The sequence below is a fragment of the Diorhabda sublineata genome, chromosome 2 (assembly GCF_026230105.1).
Source record: "Diorhabda sublineata isolate icDioSubl1.1 chromosome 2, icDioSubl1.1, whole genome shotgun sequence".
NCBI classification, from domain to species: domain Eukaryota; kingdom Metazoa; phylum Arthropoda; class Insecta; order Coleoptera; family Chrysomelidae; genus Diorhabda; species Diorhabda sublineata.
This window is the reverse complement of record NC_079475.1, coordinates 11,509,601-11,531,823: the sequence shown is the minus strand read 5'-3', so window position 1 is coordinate 11,531,823 and position 22,223 is coordinate 11,509,601. Positions and strand designations below refer to the sequence as shown.

The following is a 22,223-nucleotide window of genomic DNA, read 5'->3' as shown; positions in this document are numbered from 1 at the left end:
TTTTGAAAATTTTCATAAGGCCCATTGTGAGGGAACTCTTTTTTGATCTCCAATGAAATATTTGTAATTGAATACCAATTATATCTTATTCTAGATGACTCGACAGACATTGTCCTGTCCTAATTATGAATATTGATTAAGAAAGTTTATATTGTCCAAAGCGCTAAGGTTAGATAAGAACGATCGTTGAGTATTTTTAAATTCTCTAATTTTCGGCGCAATTTTCTTAGTTTTTTCTTCCATAACAACCTTCTTCTGACAATAGAATATTGCTAATAGTAGAATAATTCGTTGGCATTATCTCTTGATACATAATTCATACTTCCAAGGGATAATTTATAATGGTTGAAGCTCTTCGTACCACAATAATTTTATTTAAATAAATTCAAATAATTTTTCATCTAAATAAATCAGACCACACCGCCAACACTAGTACTTAAATATAAATTATTTTATAGTAAAAACATTAAATGGATACTTCGAATTTTCTCCAGACATCTCCAGAATTTTTATTAAAAGAACTTTAATGCTTCTATCCAACCTCTTCTATTCGGTTCCAGAATTTTTAGTATCAAGCTCCTGTATAATAAGAACAACGTATTCTATTAACGAATCCATGTCAAATGTCTTCCAGCCAGGTGCTTGGATGTCCTAGATTGCCAAGAAAACGTCTAGATAAACCATTAGATTGTTTAGTCTACCCACATATGTTCTAATTGCCGCTACTTCAATATAATAATTGTATTTACGTCTGATTCACAAAAATTATTGCACTACCACATGGTCCACTTGCTCTTAGTAATTTTCCTGGTATAAAATTATGATCACCGAGACTATTCGAGCTATTTCCGACCAACATGATTTATCTTTAGGTTTTTACTTTGCGAAATCAAGTGATGCATGTAAAGCACTCATCAGATGCATCGTGATTTAGTAGCAGATAACGAAACTTGTCTACAAGATAATCGATTAGTTTGATTGACTATGCTAAAATGATTCCTATTTTTCAAATTACGTGAAATAAAATTCATCCTAAATTTAATGTTCTGGAAATTAGAAATGTTTAAATTTATTCTGAACAAAAATACCACTTCAAGTACAGTATAATATGGAAAAATTTGAAATTAAATAATTTCATTCACTGGATTCGATTTGCGGGCCAAAATTCTTTTCTGGTAATTGACGATGAACTTATTTTGATAGATTTTTAGCTCAATATGTTTGTCCTGGAACTGATTCAGATCCTAGTTATAGTTCACGCATTCTGTCCGCAAATCTTGTTAAAGCGAGGGTCAGTTCAAGGATTTCATTAAATGTCAAGTCTCTATCGGCTTTTTTTGTATGGTGAAACTGCTGCATTAGTCGTGATGTTCGCATAATTATTGGATTCTAAGTACCTGCCGAATCTTTGACCAAAAAGCCGTACTTTTAAGTCTAAGAATAGAAAATGATCTAAGGGAGTTGAATCTGGCACATAGGTTACATCAGGTGACAATTCAAACTTTAATTCATTAATTTTGGCCATTTAAAAAACGGATGTGTGAGCTGGTGCATTATCTATCTTTTTAGCCAAGTTTTTGCTTGATTTCTTCGCTCAAACGTTGCAATAAGTTCAGAAGATACTCGTCGTCGGTGGTTTTTCCTTTTTTGACTTAGTCAGTTAAAAATACCCCACACCTGCCTTCTTTGTAGCCGGTTCTTCCTTTACAGTCCATTGCTTTCAATGTTTTATTGTTTATGGCTTGGAGTGAAAGACTTGACGGCTTCGTTCTTCGTTCTTCACGACGCTGTTTTGGATTAATCGGAAGCAAACGCGGCACCTTGCACACAGCTTTCTCATATCCAAATTTTCAGTTAGTTATATTACCTACATGATATTAGTTCATAAGTCTCAATAATATAATTAATAGTTTTTACATCCGTGTTACTAAAGGCAGTAAATGGAATATATAGAGCTTTCATTCATTCATTTATTAATATGAAAGTAACTAAAAGCATCTAATCCTCCTTTGGAACCATTTTTTCAAAAATTATTTAAAATTTTTTCTTCTCTCTATAACTCATTTTGTTTTCATTTTAAGTATTAAAGAATTGGGGTTTTAGTTTCCACTATCTTTTTATCTATGTTCTTTACTCTTTCAAGTCCGTTGCTACTTCATTCATTTGTCGTATTTTTTCTCTTTCTTCCTTCTTTCTATGCTACTTGCTTTAGCCACGCTTTCTTTTCTTATGTCTCTTTTCATCTGTTACTTCTTATCAGGCTTTTCGGTTTCCTTCTTTTTTCATGTGTCCATACCAACATCTTTCAACTATTTGTTATTATAGTCAGGTCAATACTTGTTTTCTCTGAATTTCTTCTTAGTTGTTTCATCTTTTATACTGTTATTTTTGCTTGTATCTTTCTGTTTATTAACAAGGTTCAACTTCCATATTATTTTGAGGTGTGCACTGGGAACGAGTGCTATCTATACCTTCATTTTATGTCTTCGCCAATCTCTTTTTTCCCGAATATTGTCTTATTTCCATCAGGTATCAAAGGTGTTCACTTCATCTATTTTTTATTTTCCAATTAGTAGATTTTCCTCATGTTTTCGATATTCGACAGTCTCATTGCTTCAAACCATATTCAGCTCTCCCAATCTTCTTGCGTCTATAACAACCTTTCTTGTCATGTTTCCATATATTTTTTTCGTTATTTCTATTATTGTTTCCTTCTGCTTTTGAATCGATATAAGTAACTTTTCTCCCTGCTCAGTCTTCCTTATATTAAACTTATTTATATGTTTTTAATCGTTTGCTTCCCTATCTGAGAATCAACTTTTTCATCATCATTTTTTGTTTAGGTTCATAAATTGATTTGCTTACCAGTCTCTGGGTATTTTGTTTCATGCTAAATTAATATCTTCCATTTTTGTAAGTGATAATAAATATTTATTTTTAGTTTCTCAATGTTATAAATTGTAGCAGACCAGTAATACGTTTAGATTATAATTCAGCGATGACTTCCAAAGGTCAATTCGTTAATAAACTTCAACGATAATATATAAAAGCCATTATGTTTAGTTGTTTTGATCAGTAGTTTTAAAGACACTTTCTAACCATGATATTTTTTCATGCGCTTATTGTGTTTTCAGGTAAAAATATATTTTACTTCATTATTTCACTATTCCACCATTCGTTGATAAAGAACTGATTAATATTGTCACAATTAATATTATTAACAAATTGTGATTTAAGAAGCATTATTTTGTATTCTGAATTCTTAAAATTGAGCTGATCCTTTTTAATATATGTATTTTTCATTTTTCCATCAAAAATTCCAGCTACGAAAATTTAACCAATTCCTAATATTTTTGAACGGTACAAAATGAGATCTTAAGATGAAATCTAAAGTTGAGTTCATCGTAAATCAATTTCGAAATAGAGAACGTTTAAGGTAGTTCAGAATTATGTACAGCAACAGGTGTCGGCAATTTGCAATATAATACGAGAATGGTTCAAATATGAACCGAAATTTTTGAATAAACGCGCGAAAAATTTACTTTGCTGCACTGTATGCTTGACTTGTTTTTTTGGTCAAAAATATTGTAAAATCCGCGGATATTTATCGATAATTACTCAAGCAATTCGGGGATGAGTGCCTCTCCAAGACTGAATGGAGTCACGCTTTTCAAAAAAGCCAAGAACTAATTTTTGGAAGAAAGACGCAGTACTGTATGCGATATGGCTGAAGAATTGGGCATCAACGTATGTAATATTGAGCAAATAATTAATCGATTACTGAAAAATTTTAGTAAGATGTGTGCCAAGCTTCTGAATTTTCAGTAGAAATTCACACGCTGGGAAGTTTGCACGTGCAAATTTATTACAAGTACACTATTATACTCTGGAAAGCAAACGCGCACCTATGGAGTGGAAGAAGACACACGAAGCAAAGAACGTGTTGTTCGACATGAGAAAAGTAATTGCGGTTGATTTTTTCACTGAAAAACGAACTGGGGATCGCGGAATGTTTTAGTAACCTCCTAAAAACACGATGAAACCTGTGTGTAGATAAAAACAACGCGATATTCTAATCCACAGTGCGGTAATGCCAGACCGTAAGCTCAGCTTACGATGGAAACGTTCAATGAATTGGAATGAGACATCCTCCATATAGTCCCGATATGGTCGCACTGTGAATATTATTTATTTGGTTCATTGAAAGATGCGCATGGGGGATTGCAAGTAGAAAGATTTTTATGGTAACTGTATCTGGAGATCTCCTGTATATAGTGTAATGAAGAGACTATCTCGAAAAACTATAAGACAATTCAGTTTTCTAACTTGTTACTAAAATTTTCTCTAGCAAAATTCCGGTTTATATTTGATTGACTCTCGAATAATGAAATTTATAACATGGTTGCCAACCGTCCCGCAGAATCCAGGAATTCTCCTTTTCTAGTGCTTCAAACTATTCCCGCATTAACCAACATGAAGCTATTCAGATTTGAAGAATCACTTCGAAATCAATTGCTAGATTTGTAAAGTAGACTTTTAGTATGACAATTTTAAAACTCTCAGAAGCAAGTTGAATGTATTGAAAGGCCAGGTAGCACTAATGGGGAGTTTCGCAAGCTGACACTCTGATATTTCGCTTTTGAAATAGTTTTTCACAATACTACAGGAAGGTGAATAACTACTAGGTTGAGATATCCATGCTAGCAAATTTTGCATTTCTGAATTCTTGTGCCTATAGTGCAATGTTCAGTGATCGTCCCAATAGTCTTCTAGATTAAATGTTTCGTTATTATCTTCGTTATTATCTTTGTTATTATGTTTGTCATTATCTTTGTTATTAACTTCGTTATTATTTTCGTTATTATCTTTTTTGTATTCTATTCATTGATCTTTTGCAATATCGCTGTGAACATCGTGCAATTCAACAGTTTCAACGGTAGTAGTGTGCTTACTTCATATTCTTTTCCTTCGTTCCAACGTGTCACGATTCCAGGAGAGTGTCTCGCGAAAGCTCATCACCACTTCTCTTTTTTTCATTTCAGATGTTATTGCTTTCAAAGCTGTCTGGATGATTGTGGTGTTACTATTGGATTCACCACTTTCTCTTAAAAATTAATAACAAAAGAAATCAAATTAGAATGGCTGAGAATTTATTATACAACTGAGTATCAAGATAATAACTATTTCTGACACGATCTATACATACGTTTAAGAATATTATTATTCGATTTTGGTCTTCATATGATGTAAAATATAGTTTCCAATTTGGTCAACTCTATATTTTGGCGCATTATTTGATTTTTATGAATCTCCCGCGGGCCGAATTGACACTTACGAAGGGACTGACCAAATCGGGGGCAGGAGGTTGCTCACATATGACCTAATTCATCATAATCACATATCAACTTCTCAATCCCAAAAAAAATCAAAAAAATTGTACATAAAGCATAAACTTGACTCATGACGTAGTGTTAGTTCTAAAAATTAATATCCATGATTCTGTACTACCTTTTTCGAAAGAAACTATATGTTTTCGTTATCGTAGTGAGATTGTGGCAAAATTGAACAGCAAAGTGTACTAACTCTAATATATTCCGAGTTTTCGTATACTTATGTATTCATTGTCTGAAAATCAATTAGTTACGAATTGCGATGTGATAAATTTTGTAATATCTTTTAAATTAGATGCATCAACCTCAAAATTCAATTCTCATCTAATTTAATCTCAAACGATGAATACATTAGTTTTCAAAAGCTCAGAAATATATTAGAATTAGAACACTTTAGTGCTCAATTTTGCCACAATCCCCTTAGGAAAATTCTGGCAAAGACTTCGATCAACTATTCATTTGTAAATCAGGAAATTTGATTGCACACATTTTTTTATGAATATATATGCTTTTTTCTTTTTTTATTTTGATTAGGATTCACTCGGTTATTGTATCTGAAGACAGAAGCTCCCTTTGACATACGTTTGTGTCATCCTTTAACTTATATCAAAATTGGTCATCTTCTTGTAAGTACATATTTCTTTTGTTTTCATGATATACTTTTTGTCTTTTCAGAAAAATTATTCATTATATGTTTAAAGTAATAACTAAAAATCAGTCACTTTCTTCAATGCTCTCAATAAATTGAAGAATTGCTTTCACTATATCATTTTCCACCTTGAAATGTGGAGTGTTTAATTTTTTGTATAATTCTAAAAAAAGCTGCATTTTGAAAAGATGTTTATGTGTATTTTGTCTGGTAATTCAAATGTTTCCAGGAAACGGGAACTCGTCCGCTATGTTTTCAAAATAAACTGGAAAGATTCCTCGCAGATGGTTCGAATATTAAATCCGAAAGTGAACTGAAGCTTTTTTTCCAAGTTACATGTTCTGAACCTGATGTAAAAATAAGATGCTATGAGAATATAGTCGAAGAATCCAAGATGTGTTTGAACAAAACCGAAAAAGAGATGTTGAAAATTTTAGAAAACTTAGACGACGCACTAACCTCATATGTTTGTAAAAACGAAAAAGAACTAACAAGTTGGTATTTTGTGAACTGTACTCTTCTAGTTATCCATTAAATCTGATTAATAAAACGTTAGAACTAAGGGCAATCAAGGTTTAGTTCACCGAGAATTATTGTTATTTAAAGGTAGATTTGAAGTTGGAAACTTGGTTAAATTTATAGGATTTTGAGACAAAGACTTAAGCCGGTACTACACGATGCATATACATATAGCTGGACATTGGAAGGAAGGCTGGATGCAGTACTACAACTACATGATATATTCAACGTTTGCGCCAACATTCACCTTCCAATGTTGACTGAACATTGCACGAAGGCTGGAAGAAAAGAAAACGTGGCAAAACAGTGAGGATCGGCATACAACAGATAGAAATTCTTTTAAAATACACTGGATGGCACTGGAAACTTTGGTTTTTCATATAAAACACGTAGCATTCACTCTCAAGAGGACCAGAAATGTGTGTAGTTATACCACAAGTGTTTAAATTTTATTCCAATGTTGGATACTCCTTCGATGCGGAAAAAACAACTTTCCATGGCCAACAATGCCAACCATTGTCGAATGATAACACGACCACACGACGATGTGGTACCGGCTTTAGTGATGCCCAAAAGGAATAATTCAACTTTGAAAATCTCACATCAGGAATGATCTATTCAGAGAATTTTATCGACATATAGACACATAAAAAATGAAATCGTATTCGATTTATTTCGTAAATAGATTCCGGAGAAAATTTCATGAAAAATTGTATGAAATATTTTGATTTATCTTATTTATTCACAAAATTATGGTTGTAAAATTATAAACAAGAACCATGTACTTACTTTTCCAAATCACCGATAATATTAAAATTATTAATTATTAAAATTTTAGAATATTTTGAAGAACTGAATGAAAGTTGTTTTGTTGGATTGAGAGAAGGAATCGAAAAATGTTTTAACTTAAACTCCACTGGCAATACGTTCCATAATATAGCAACTTCCACTTTGAGGTAAGTCAAAGTTTCCATGGTCTAAATAGCTATACGAGGGTTATTTGAAAAGTTTCCAAACTAAAAATGAAACAAGATATTTCTTTCTATAATTATTTTTATTTTTCAACATAGTCTCCTTTTAAGTCTAAGCATTTAGTCCCTCGTTGCTCTAAGTTTATTAACACTTTCAAATGACATCTTTTTCTTCAAAACAGACATTTATACAAGGCGTCTTTTAAAAGAAAGTTCACATTAAAAACAAATATCTTCAAGGAAACTAAAGAGTTGATTAAAAAAATGTTTGTTACACATAAAAATACATTGCTTGAAAATTTGGTTCAGTATTAACTTTCTCGATTACCACTGAGATGTCCTTCGAGTTGTCTTAGTTGAACTAGTAAATACTTTTCAGATAATTTATCATATCCCGAAATCTTTAATCAAATTTTCGAATTATTGCAGTGAGTTTGAAGAATCAGAAAAATGTATGAATGATGTTATATCCTCTCAATGCTCTGAGAATGTGAAGAATGTTATTTCATCTACAATGAAAATTTTGAAAAAGAATATACACTCACAGAAGAAACCAAAAAGCTTACATCGAATTGTTAGAGATCTTGGCATGTCTGAGAAAATGCAAAGAATCGAGTACCACGTGAAAAATGCTTGTGTTAAAAATGGAGAACTAACAGAAAAACTTGAGGTAACTTACATATTTTTCCTTCTTTGTACTGTTAATATTGATCAAGATATAAGACAAAACATGATTTTATTAAGCAATGAAAAATATTATCTTCCAGGTAAACGATTAAGTATTATTTTATTTAGTAGCTCTTGAACACTAAGTTTTCTTTTTGTAGAAAACTACACGAAATGATGAGATTTTGTCTATATCTTCTGGACTACACTGAACAATCCATGAACAGTAACGAATTATAACATAAATAGAAAGAATAGATGCGTGAAAAAAGAATTAAATATGATTATTATTCTTATTTTAGAACACTTTGACTAAAATGAAAATTTGTATTCGAGAAAAAAACATTTTCTTAGTACCCAAAAGCGAATATATAGCACATATGGATAATTGTACAAAGGACGCTATTCATCTTTTCAAATCATGCTTACCAGAAAAATATAAATACCTTCCGAAATTGATATTTGATATAATTGATTCAATGGTCAGTTTCTTGTATGATGACTTCACCATCATTAGCTGTAAGTATACAAAACATTTTTTTGTCGATATTTCCAATCATCAATTTTCAATAGGAACATATGTTTATCAATTTTGAAATCTCTAAGTTCAACATCTTCTACAAACTCTGGTTCAGTCGAATACAAAGTCCAAATGATTACATCACCTTTTGCCAATTCCTAAAAGTTTACAGAAGGATATGAACTTATGAAACGCATCTTCATTTTTTTTTCTGTATATATTTGGATAATATTTTTCGTAGATATTACCATTTCATTCTTTTAACAAGTCATATGAAAGAAATCAATATATTATTCCTCCTGAATGTCACTGAGTATATGAAAACTCAAAAAGATGAAAAAGAATGTGTTCAATGTATCAAATCTTCGTTTATTTTGATTCACTCCCCATATTGAATCTGGTCTAATTATTATTCCAGACTGTTGAAGGTTCGTTGTAATTTTGTGGGTCGTGTTAAAGAATTTATGTGTATCCATGGTTTTGATTGTCGTTTCATCTCAACAGAATCCATGTCATAATAGATTTTTAAAAATCTTCTCCATCAATGATCAAGAAACTCCATAGCTGCTTCAAATTGGGCGAGTTCTGTGGTTGTCAGTCAAAATCGTTGGAGCCCAGCGAGCGAAAAATATTCTGTACTGCAACTATTGTGTTGATTAAATACAAAGCAGCTTTTGAAGCATCGAAAATTTCTGTATTTCATTGTACATACAAACTCCGAGGTCCTGTATTGTATTCCGGGATATTTTTGGGCCATGTGAGCCTCTAAGTAACGTTGAATACTATACGAATATTTACGTAGACTGTGTTAGATGTTAAAGTGACAAAACATCTAAACGGATTAAGGTCAAACCTGCCCAGCTATAAACTATTAAATATTAACTTGGCAGATTTTAATGCCTTTTAAATAAGTATAAACCGTTTCCAGTGCTTCTATATTTTATAAACAGTTTTAGATTCTTTCAAAAGTTAAAATGTTTCAGAAGAATCAGATTGTTATATTCTTTCCAAGGAATCGAGATCAATTATTCCTTTTGAATTCGTTTTCACGAAATCGAAATCCTGTTTTGAAGAGTGCTAATCGAAATTCCTCACTAGTTGACATTAGTCTAAAAGATAGCAATCCGTATATGGTCTTAGCGTTGAATGAGTATTTTAAATCACATCAAAACCGCTTATAATAATCTTGAACTCTAACGCTATCCAATATTCCAGCGGAGCTTACGCCATGTCTTCCAAAGTTACAAGAAGAAAAAAGTAACAGGACTTATCAGGAATGCGTCGAAAAGATTATGGAGAATACTAAAGACGAACTGGTAGATTCGAAGAGTGAATTTTGCGAGTAGGTGCCAATTCACTAATCAAAAACATATTTCATTACAATTCTTTATATTATTTCAGGAGATTCATTCCGCTCAATCAGTGTTTCATCACCGAAGTACACAAACATTGCAAAAGCTCTCCGGAACTAACAAAATTTGAGAATGATTTTATGAACGCCGTCAAGAAACCTTGTGGTGTTAAGTGAAACCCGTTGATGTTATGCGTCGCATTAGGCCTCGATCAGAGTTTTCGGCACCAAACTTCATATCAGCCGATTATTTTGTTCGTTTCATTTTTTAACAAACATTGATATATTCATTGTAAAGTGTTCCATTGAGATGAAATTTGCTTGCATTTAATATTAAGACGTTGGGCCCTGGTGCAATTCATAGGCCCGCAACTGAACTTTCCCCATAACCTAGAGTGGACCCAACGACATATTTTATTCCAAAACTTCTTCACGGCCCAAGTAACAGTATTTAAATAAATTTTACAGTTAGGTTGGACCATCTTGGATTCTTGGAACATTACCCTACACTTGACTCATTTGGTTTGTTTTAGTTTTCATATTTTGTTTTGTTGTCTTCGACATAATTTAAATATTTGATTATATTTTTTAATTTGCTCTAGGCTTCACATTACCTGTATCTATTTTTGTTAATTATACATTTAATGGTATAAAAAACATGACGACAAACATATCAATATATAAATATAACATTAAAAAATTGTGGTTTTCCAAAACAAACACTGCAATAAGTAATAACTTTTTTCATCTTGAATTTTACAATAATTTTTTTCACTGTACCCTAGACCAACTCTTCTCACTTTTTGATTTAGAGCTTTTTTTTCATTAGGAAATAGGTTTTTTGGTTTTGGTATCTCTTGATCACCAGCATCCATAGTTTGTTTCTTCTTTTCCTATACCACTTCGACGTCTTTTTGAAAGAAGTGTTATAACTTGCCATTTGTTCCGATAGATGTATAGAAGGTCTTTGTTATAAGCATGCTTTGCAGAAAGCATCAACACCTCATTTTCGGGGCCCTGGGAAAAGTTTTAGTGGTAAAATTTACTTCGAGTCCAGAGCGGGAACATCAACTCCACACAAAAAACATTTTTTCGCACTTTTTATTTCAAATATTTTTTTTTCTATTTTTCCATGGAGTGTGAACATCCAAAAAAAATATTTGGGCTCAGGGAAAAGTTTTTCGATTTTCGTTAGGGCTCAGCGTGTTAAACATAGTGTAATGTCAAATTAAATTAGTTTAGATTGAAGTAACAAGAAGCGTTTCCACTGGAGACATATATTATCTATTGCATTTTCCAATAGAAATAGTAACCGCTCAATCATGAGCTCTTTGACTAGTTTCATGTGGTGAGTCAATCAACGTTCTATTCATTTTTCCAAATCAAAGATCCTTGCATGTTTTGGCTATTTTTTTTCTTTCCTGGGCTTTACCCCGCCATCCACGGACTTGAGTTTCCCATTAACTTTTTGGTCTTCCTCTGGGCGAGTTTCCTAAGGGTCCTACCCATCTTATTCGCTGCAATTTGATAAATCCAGTGCTAGTTTTTTCTTTTAAATTCTCTGGATCAAGTAGAATATTTTTGGTGTCCTAAATTCTTTTCAAAATCTAATGAAACGTTTCTTTGCCTATTCAATGTCCTCAAAAAACTTGGATCTGATTCATCCCGTGATTGTGGAAAAAGTGTATGATAGTTACCAAACATCTTTTTGTGATAATAAATGTCATTAACGTTATAGCTTCTGTTTTTTTTTTTGTTCTTTTGAGACAGATCTCTGTCTGCTTGCTTTCGTAATGTTTGATTTTAAATGTTGAATTAAATTATGAAATACTAAATCTGGTGTTTGCCAGAGTTGAGTTTAATTTTCACGAAACTCTGCAAAAGCTTCCACAACGTCCTTTGCATGATGAACCGTTTCCATATCTGTTCAAAACATCAAATTACCTAGATTTTTCTTTACGAACTGCATTAGTCTAGATCTAGCACACTATTTTTTATATATTTTGGCATTTACAGAATTTCCAGAAGGTCAAATGTATATTGAAGAACGACCACGAGAATACATCACCAGAAATACAGTATCCTTATCAATGTTTGTTCATAAATGAACACTTACACGGCCGAAATTAAGTTCTGTCGGTACTACTCTGACCGAGGCATTAGTGTTGACGTCATTTTCAAATGTCCGGGTTCCACACAAAACAAACCTCATTTTGTATTTAATTATTGGAGACCGGTGTTTAACATTAAATGATTTTAAAGTTTAAATAAATTAAATTTTTGTTTCCCATCCCTCTTCACTTAGATTGTCTCGGGAGCATATATTTCAAAGACATGATAGCAACACTTTTGACTATCAATCAACAATCTTCCCATTATCAGAATAACATTATCGATAATAATTTGTTGCAGGTTAATGCCAATTAGAGTAGCTGTCAGTTGCGCTCGATTTTCTACTGCAGTAATTCTGATTTAAACATGTCTCAAATAGGCTCTATTGTATTGTGTAAAAGAAAACATAGCTAAATTATTTTATGTATATCAATGTTGAAAAAAACGTAAACACAACGAGTTGTTATTGTTCAACTCTCCATCGATAGAAGGCGCTGCTATCCACTAGGAGAAATTTTTCAATTCATCCACGTGTATACAAAGCATCGTCAATCACCAGTAGATCTATTAGTGCCCTCTACCATTATTGAGTCTCGACCAAAAGAGACAGGGTGAATGGAAGCTCTGTTCTGCTCGTTCTGAACCGATATAGTCTCTTTTTTGGATCAAATTTTAAATAAAAATTCCTAAAAATGGAAAATTGACAATCACTTCGTTGATATTGACGTTGATCATTCCAATTATTTTTCCACTTTTCACTTGTCACCCTAATGCAGCCTATATTATATCTTTAAATAAGCAATTCTTGTATATATATATATATATATATATATATATATATATATATATATATATATATATACAGGGGACTTATACAAAAAATTCTTCATATGACCCCTCGTTTCTGAGTAATAGGCCTTTAAAGTTGAGAAATATGAACTAATATTTAAGTATATTTTCTAAATCGAATATTATGAATTTTTAATGGATGATCACGTATTAGTCCGATCAATATAGACTTTAATAGACTTTAAAATAATAATAATTCCCGTAAAGCATAATATTGGTGGAGAACTGCAGTTTACCATTACATATAAAGTTTCAAACATCCCCACCTTTCGGGGTAAAAGGTCAAAATTTAAGGATTTTGAAATTTTTCTCGAAAACGATAACTTTTAACAAAGAAAACATTTTACTAAAGTTGTAGATCTTGAAATTCTCTATACAAATGATTCCAATAATTTTTAGATATAGCGATACTAAGAGTCATATTATACATGATATGTACCGGATGTCCCAATAAGAATGGCTCTCGGCCATATCTCGGGAAACGTTTGTAGAACAGATTCGGGAAAAAAAAATTCATGACAAAAGTGAACTCGAGAAAAGCCTGGAAATTATTTACAGAGTTGGAGGTCCACTGCCAGAGAGCGTCATTAAATAACAAAAAATATAAAATGAATAATTTACAATTTTTGCCGAATTAAGATGCATTTAAACTATGATCATCATATTCTTCAGGAAATTCATCGAATATTTGATTTGACAAGTCTCAGTCTATCTCTTCAAATAAGAGGTGGGGGGAGGCGGGAACTTTATTATGAAAAAAAGTCCAGTTCTACTTAACCTATCTATGCAAACTTAGTCTTTTTGAAGAGAGCTTCTTTCTACCAATGTATACGCTAGAGGGCGCTATTTATTTATTTGTTTGAATCTGGCTATCCTTGAAAAATGTTAAATGGAAACATACAGTTTTAATTAAGGAATATAAAAGTAGACCAAATTAGCAACAGAATAGCGAAAACCGCATGTCGATATCTTTTTCGTATTACGAGATGGGAGTTATAATAATGGAAATATTTCTCCAGACAAATTAGAGAATTTTTAGATAATGCTCACCCTGATGAGTGGATAGAACTTGGAGGCCTATTTTTTTTGGCCAACCAGGTCACCAGACTTAACCGTCTTAGGTTTTTATCTTTGGGGCCGGATTAAAGACCTTGTTTGTGCAATTAGTATGTACTGTACTAGAGATAACATGATCGAGAAAATATGAAACGCCGTTCAGAGTATTTCGAGAACAGAAATTGAGACTTCTGTTCAATCTATTCTTCAAAGAATAAACGCTTGTATCGAAAATGATGGGCGACGATTTGAACATTTAGGTCGTCACTAGGTACCTTAAGCTATATTTCCATTTTAACTTCCATAACGCAGTTTCGCGGTGACAGCATAAGTAATATTGACATAATAATTGGAACTACTATTAATAGAACAAGGAAAGACAATTTTGAGTAGTCAAAAAATGTTAAAATCCGTTCAGTCAAACCAGAGTAATTTATGTTTAGAGGTAAATGCTTAAAATTTACACATTTCTTAAGATATCTCGTAATACGAAAAAGATATCGACATATGGTTTTCGCTATTCTGTTGCTAATTTGATCTTTTATATTCCTTGATTAAAACTGCATGTTTCCATTCAACATTTTTCAAGGATAGTTAGATTTAAAAAATAAATAAATAGAGTAAACGTTACTAATTAGGTTGTTTCGAAATTATAATTCTTACATTGGTAGAAAGGAGCTCTCTTCAAAAAGACTAAGTTTGCATAGATAGGCTGAGTAGAACTGGACTTACAGGAGTTTTTTCATAGACTAAAACTTGTAAAATTAAATATACGCTGAATTTCTTGAAGAATACGATAATCATAGTTTAAATGCATCTTAATTGGGCAAAATTTGTAATATATTCATTTTCTAATTTTTGGTATTTAACTACGACCCCTGGCGGTGGACCTACAACTCTGTAAATAATTTCCAGGTTTTTCTGGAGGTCACTTTTATTATAATTTGTACTATAGTACAAATTATAATAAAAGTGAAATAATATATAAACGGTTCCCGAGATATAGCCGAGAGCCATTCTTATTGGAACACCCGGTACACATTTCCACACCATCTGTGAGTCGTTTCTTTTACCGTGGTTTTCCCTGTAGGTCTAATCCACTAACATTTTAATCAGATTCACACTGTTGAAAGTCTACTGCAACAATTATGTCTTCTTCGATTTCTTCTTCTTCTACTTCCTCTTGCTGGATGTTCATAAATTGTTTAAATGCGGCTGAGTCATTGGTCTCTTTATTAAAATCACAGAAATCTCTCCCTCTATTGTACTCAACTGGACATTTGAGCAAGACTTGGCAATTGATACCCGCTGGATAATACTGCAACCCAGCATTTTTACAGACACATTTGGCACTACGACTTCATTTTTTGCAAAAATTATATTGAGGAATTTTTCTAGAGCAGGTACAGGTACATTTTTAATAGGATCCAGATCTATTAATTCCCAACCAAATGTTTTCAGAATGGTATAATATATATAGAAGAGTCGAGATATCTCAGGAATAGTAAGAAAAAAAATCATTTTAAGGTCTACAACTTTGCTTAGAAGATTTTTTGGATAAAACTCACCGTTTTCGAGAAAAATTCGAAAAAACCCAAATTATGACCTTTGACCCCGAATAACTTTTGTAGCACACAGAGGATCGATGGGGATTTTTGAAACTTTATTTGTAATGGTAAGCCCCAAATCTCTACCAATATTTGGCTTTCCGGTATTTTGGTTTTTCTAAATATCTATTAAAAAGTCATAATGTTCGAATATAAACCTAGAAGATTTACTTATATAAGTTCCGATTTTGCAACTTTAAATTCCTATAACTCAGACACGGGGGGTCATATCAGACTTTTTCGCCACAAAGAAACATTCTGAAGAAAATTATTATAAATTATAATTATTTATTTAAAATACTTACAGGAGGTATTAAAACAAAATCTAACAATTCTTGTAGAACTAATGAATGACTTAATAAACAAAGATGTTAAAAAAATGGTTAAAAATTTTTAATGATGAACAATCCGGTAAAAATCTATATATATACCAATGATGTATACTATACAGTAATTAATTTTCCATTAGACCTGCAATTGCCACGACAATCAACGAATCTCAAGGATACACTTTCAAATCTGTTGGGGTTGACTTCAAGTCCGGTATTCATGCATGACAAGTTTTATGTAGCATTTTCTAGATTTGATCGACCAACTACGTTAAAAGTTTATCTTCCAAAAGAAAATCATCGACATACTCGCAATATAATATGGAAAGAAGTATTAAATTAAGATATGATTTCAAAATTAAAACTGTGATGACAAATATACTGAATTAATTCCACTCGAGAATTTTTATTTAAATAACCAGTTCATATTTTTTATTATTAAATCGGCACGATCGAAGAATATTATTCTAAAAAACTCAAAATGCCGGTCAACCAGATACTTTTTGATTAAACAGTTTAAATACTTTTCTGTATCATTAGAAAGAGACTCCAAATTAATATATTATAAGTATTTCTATTGATATAACTTGATAAATCAGTTAATGTTTAATAAGTGACTTTTTCCGTCTTGTTATAACAGATTCTTCATATCGAAAAAAGAATCATATCAATGTCTTTGATCACTCTAAGTTGAGACAACCTATAAATAAATAAGTAAAATACGAATGAAAGGTGGAAAAACTAATAGGTTTAATGTTTATAAATAAAATTCTCAGTTGAAAAATCAAAAGCTTTATTTTTTAAGCTGTCAGTTCACAATTAATAATATAATAAGTCGACTGCAAATCCAATAATGAATCGGCACTTTTCAGACAACGTTTTTGGGACAAATATTGGATAAAATTGCGCGTATTATACCCCCAATGTACTCGTTAACATTTGGTGGACAAATTTTAGCAAACGATATCTTCATACAGGTTTCAAACTTCTCGAAATCACTGGAAAACGTAAAAAAACAGCAAAATCATCAAATTTCAATATTATTTATTAATAAATCATTATCAATGTTGCTTTATACGAATTCATTGAAAAAATTGACAACATTGTATGTAGAATCATTTTATAAATATTAAATTATTACAATTCTAATAAGTGCGATTAATTTCTTGTTAGTAATTATTATTTCTCTATTCCTATTGAATTATATATCAATTATTCAAGTGCTTTTGAGCGATATATCTACGAAGATTGCTCTTTAAGTTTTAAAATATGGCAACACTGATATGGATACGTCAAATCTGACATTGCTGTTAAAAAGTTTGACATTTTTAATGGTAAACGTACTCAGAACACGTGTTGTCATACGATTGTTATTTGAGTTGTTTACAGATACTTGAAAAATTTATCCTTCGTTCAAATAGTCGGTCAAATAATTTTCGTGCGATGATTTTCTATGACTTTCGACGTGGATTAAACCAACAGCAGTGTGCCGATAAACTCGCTTCGACTTTTCGCCCAAAATCCTTTTTTCTACAACTGAGGAAGTGATTAATGCTTTCAAATCACATATTTTGGAGGTACCTCAATCGAAATGAAATAAATGCTTCGACAATTGGGTCAAATGCATCCAAAAGTATATTGATTTTAATGAAGAATATTTTGAATAACAATGAAACCATATCCAAATATGAATATTTGTATATTTCAAAACTTAAGTAGCAACCCTCGTATAATAAGCCCCCGAATAAACGCGACGACTTGACGTGAAATTCTCGATTTCAATTTTCATTTTTTAGAGTCCAGCCCTGCCCGGGCTAGAATAATATCTAACATAATTTTAGTTTTAAATATTGAATATTTGGAAATTTTTAAAAACCCATTTTTCCAAGTTGTTTAGATTTAAAATTTGTTTTCCCTAACTTCAAAATCATCCTTTAACGAGTATTTTCAATATTTTATATTTGAACCCAATTTTTCTAGCGAATCGATAAACACAATCTCCAATGATCAATGTTTGGCTTAGTTTTCGAATGTATATTGTTACGAACGCGTGTCCGCACTGGAACCGGTCCTGCCTTGATCTAGTGGACTTATAAAATTCGGCGAAGGCGCACGGCACCGTTAACATACTTTTTATAAACCGCGGAATCCGTATGTTTGTTTTACATAAGATTTCATTATAGAAAGCGGTTTATTTACATTGTTTCTTTTGAATAATTTCTAGTAAATATTTATTTGTTTTGTTTCCTTATTTTCTCGAACTTTTGAGAAATTATTTTGGGATATATAGCTGGAGTGATAGTGATAAGTGAATTATTATGAATTAGTGTAGTGTATAGTGTTTAAATAAATTAAGAACGTAAAAGACAGTATTTATTGATTCACCACACGAATATAAATCGTATAAATAAATAAGAAAAACTTTACATTTTAGACGAATTTTGATTTTATACCTGCATTGCGACTAAAACTTCACAAAATGTCAGACTGAATGATACCTCAAAACTTACTTGTACTGTTACACATTATATAGTGAAACATGTTTGTGATTGGTATAATTTCTGGAGTTTAACGTAAAGATTAAAAGCAATGAAGAGTGAAAAACAGATTCTCAAATACCTATTTTCTGAACTTACCTGCACCGTTGTTGAAATTCGGGAATATCATAGAATCCTACGTTATCTAAGCTTGTGAGATGTACAGAACAGTCTTTTAAAGCTTTATTGGATGATCTGCTACATGCCGTGCCTTCTTGTGTCATATCTGGAAAATATTGTGATACGTCATTAAAAATTCATTTGGAATTTTGTCTGAATTATACCACGGTTATTTTTTAGGCCTTGGATGTTAGTCATTTTGATATAGATGATGATAAATGCGATTAGAAAGTAAGCAGGTGAAAAAAGATTTAGGTTGATGCTTAATTCCATGCAGAAACACTGACAGAAATTGGTTGAATAGTCTTAAATTTAATGGAAATACTTGGTTACAAAATTTAAACAAACATCAAGAGCATGTAGGTATGTTATGGATGGCTGAGAGAGCGATGACTCGCGTTCCGTGCTTTGCAAATAATTCCCAATGAATCCTCTGTCCACATATTCTCCCCGTAAACAATATTACAAACATCTTTAGTAAATTGCTAACAAACACAACAAACATTATAAAAATCCTTGCCGAATAGAAGAAATTGAAAAATAGATACTCACTCTTGAACATTTCTATCTTATCACACGAATGATCTAAAATGTCGCTATCGATTTTTCTCCAATAGTTCAGTGCGTTTATTTGAGTAGCATTCAAATTTACTCGCATTCTATTGTTGAGAGAATTCACACATTCATCATATATAGGTCTTGCTGAACATCTAAGATTTAATAAAGCATCAGCTGGCATTAAAGGAAATATCAATATACGGTTAAGTTTCCATGCTGCATCTGATTTCAATGTACAATTTTCCATATAGTCGCGTCCATCCTAAAATACTTATTTATGTAACAAGTATGTAAAGTAGTTTCGATACAATACTAGAGATTAGGAGAAATTAAGAACACAATAGAAGAATTTGTGTTATTAAATCCTTTTCTTCGGCATGTATAAATGCCACTTAGAAATAATTATTACAATGTGTGACATCCCCATTCGAGCCTCCTACTCTACCCACTACATTACGGAGACCTTAATAATACGTTTTTTACAGTAATAAAATTCAATTCAACTTGTTTTTTATTGATACCCTATCGCAGGTTGAAAACAATACCCTCGTATATATCTATATAGAATATTTTTTGTTTTTAGATCAATTTTTTTCACATAAAATAGATACAGATTACAAGAGCTTGATTTCAACGCAGAATTGTTTATTATTTATATTATTTTATCAATTGTATCATCAAATTGAATTAAATAAATATTTCATAATTAGGTATACCATAAATTATACAGAATTTGAGTCAATAATTTGATTAATACTAAAAGATAAAATTTGATTAGAAAACAAATTACGAGTATTATAGTAAGTTGTTTCCATGCATATTTGATCCAATTCAATTCCAAATACTATTCCTTGATACCAAAATTCGATATTATTGATTATATTAAAACTTACAATTAGTTGTTCTTTCGTAAAGTTTACCATATGGTCGTGCATCATTATATTATGCACCAAACCTGAAAAAATGAAAGCATAATTCCTTATTGGTATATTTAACGGTGAAAAATTTGATTTTGTGTAAGCATTTTTTGATAAAATAGTTTGATTAATATTCGTGATATAGTTTCGTATCCCATTTCATGTTTCATTCAAATTTCACCCCATCAACACAATAATAAACACCGACACATGCCCCAAGTAGTTTCAGACTTGCTAAAAGTCTCTCCATCATCCGCCTTAGTTACACGATTTAACACCATGCGATCTCTGACTACTTGTGAGTAAAAGTAAAATATGGAGAAGGTAAAAACACAACAGAATAAAGTCATTTCAGAAAAATCCTCACAAAAATTGACTTAGTGATGAAAGTCAAATTTGAGATAATTTGCTAATCAAAGACAGTACTTCTAAGAGGATTGATTGAATAATCATTTGGTGTGAGAATTGAAGCTCAGAGTCTTCGTACACTGGATGATTGAACGCTTTCCAAGCTTACCGACATCTTGTTTTCTTAATGGATACGTCTGCAAGCAGAATTGCCGCTACTGGACTACAACCAATCCAAAACACAAACATCAGAAACTCCCGAATTCGTCTAAAGTGACTGTATGGGTTGCCAGGAATTACATATAACTTCTTTGAACGACTTCTTCGTGTCTGAACAGCAAAACTTTAATAGTTCTAACGAAAGAACACGGTTCCAGCAGGACGGAGCAACTTCATTCACGTCCCATAGATCTCGAATCCAAGAATTCGTGAAATTTTTTTTGGCAACTTGATGTTCAAGAGAGGTAACATAAGGTGACCTTCACGCAGTCGCGATTTAATTCCTATGAACTTTTTCCTGTGAGGTTATGTTAAATCTAAAGTTTACTCTAACAAACAGACTTCTCACATTTTTAAGAAAGAAATTTCGAAGCAATGCATTTTGTTGATATGTAACAATCATTTTCACAATAAATTCTTCACTTCTCTTAAAAATGTTTTGTTTTTGAATGTGAACTCTCTTTTGAGACACCTCGAATATAAAAAGCCACTAATTATATACATATTAATAATCTCACAGCACAGTCAAAACTTTTTCAATAAATCCTAAAATTTGTTGATTCTTATTACTAACAAAAAAAGTCATCAACTTATTTGAAGGATTAGTATTCAATATTTCAATATGCAATAATTGAGTTGGGACTACCGAAAATGCAAATTCAAAACAATGAAAAAAATTGATCCAGTAAATCTATAAATGTTCACTTACCATATGTAATCAGGAACAACAAATCCATTGCATTTAAGTATAAGAAATAGCAGTTGATCACTAACGCAAACTTTTATATCGACAAACATATTCTGTATGAGCAAAGGTCAAAGACACTGGACACAGCAACGTAAACACCCAATGAATATTAATTTATTTTTATATATTGTATTATCAAATTTAAAACATTATCTTTTTTTATTCGGATAAAACTAAATAATTATAACATCCACGTAGACTGATTACAAGTTCTTAATTCTATATATTGTGCATAGATATTTGAGTATCATATTAGGAATATACGACATTTTCGTCTGTCGAAATGTCGAACGTCAGCCGTATCTGACGCACAGTTAGGATTATGACGAGCCATGTCTGGATAACGTGACAAAAATCTACGATGTCGCCTATTGAGGTGCACGAGGCATGTCAAAAATTCGCCACAAGAAAGTTTCGACTTGAGAAAACAGTCGACGCAATTGGTTCCGTGTTTGCTTATTTCGGAAAACATTCATAACTTTAAAACAATATCAAAGCAGAGCTGTTTAAGCGTCATCGTTTTGTGACCTTAAACGAAACCAACGAATAGTCGAAGCAGTAGACTTCAACAAAAAAACGCGCTCTTAAGAAGTCAAAAATTGTCTTATCGTCCGGAACGTTTCTGGAAGATAAATGGACTATTTGGGGAAGAGTAAAGAAATTGCTTTTCCTCACTGACCACACATCAGTTTACACCTCAATCCTAGTCACGGCCAAACCAGTAGAAATGGGCTACACTGCCTCATCCATCGTATTT

General features: G+C 31.8%; 2 protein-coding genes across 2 annotated transcripts; one reads left to right on the top strand and one right to left on the bottom strand.

Annotated features, from left to right (window-relative positions):
* Positions 1–2,947: 2,947 nt before the first annotated feature.
* LOC130440757 (uncharacterized) lies at positions 2,948–12,357 on the top strand. The gene is made up of 8 exons (XM_056774078.1): positions 2,948–3,134; positions 5,925–6,016; positions 6,269–6,533; positions 7,397–7,514; positions 7,959–8,199; positions 8,498–8,714; positions 9,931–10,057; positions 10,117–12,357. Exons 1-8 carry the CDS (start codon positions 3,101–3,103, stop codon positions 10,241–10,243), a joined length of 1,221 nt encoding a protein of 406 aa, XP_056630056.1. The 5' UTR covers positions 2,948–3,100; the 3' UTR covers positions 10,244–12,357.
* A 4,438-nt stretch (positions 12,358–16,795) lies between these two features.
* Positions 16,796–21,496, bottom strand: LOC130440758 (uncharacterized). The gene is made up of 5 exons (XM_056774079.1): positions 21,428–21,496; positions 20,128–20,189; positions 19,229–19,496; positions 18,656–18,782; positions 16,796–17,017 (listed from the first exon to the last, which is right to left on the bottom strand). The coding sequence occupies exons 1-5, from the start codon at positions 21,453–21,455 to the stop codon at positions 16,888–16,890; spliced, it is 615 nt and encodes a 204-aa protein (XP_056630057.1). The 5' UTR covers positions 21,456–21,496; the 3' UTR covers positions 16,796–16,887.
* Positions 21,497–22,223: the final 727 nt, after the last annotated feature.

Excerpts from the sequence above, each read along its gene's own strand:
- LOC130440757 (XM_056774078.1), top strand. The coding sequence starts at position 3,101 with ATGATATTTTTTCATGCGCTTATTGTGTTTTCAG. Across the intron at positions 3,135-5,924 it reads TGCGCTTATTGTGTTTTCAG|GATTCACTCGGTTATTGTAT; the intron begins GTAAAAATATAT and ends TATTTTGATTAG. Across the intron at positions 6,017-6,268 it reads TCAAAATTGGTCATCTTCTT|GAAACGGGAACTCGTCCGCT; the intron begins GTAAGTACATAT and ends AAATGTTTCCAG.
- LOC130440758 (XM_056774079.1), bottom strand. The coding sequence starts at position 21,455 with ATGGATTTGTTGTTCCTGATTACATATG. Across the intron at positions 20,190-21,427 it reads GTTGTTCCTGATTACATATG|GTTTGGTGCATAATATAATG; the intron begins GTAAGTGAACAT and ends TCATTTTTTCAG. Across the intron at positions 18,783-19,228 it reads TAAGATAGAAATGTTCAAGA|ATATGACACAAGAAGGCACG; the intron begins GTGAGTATCTAT and ends AATATTTTCCAG.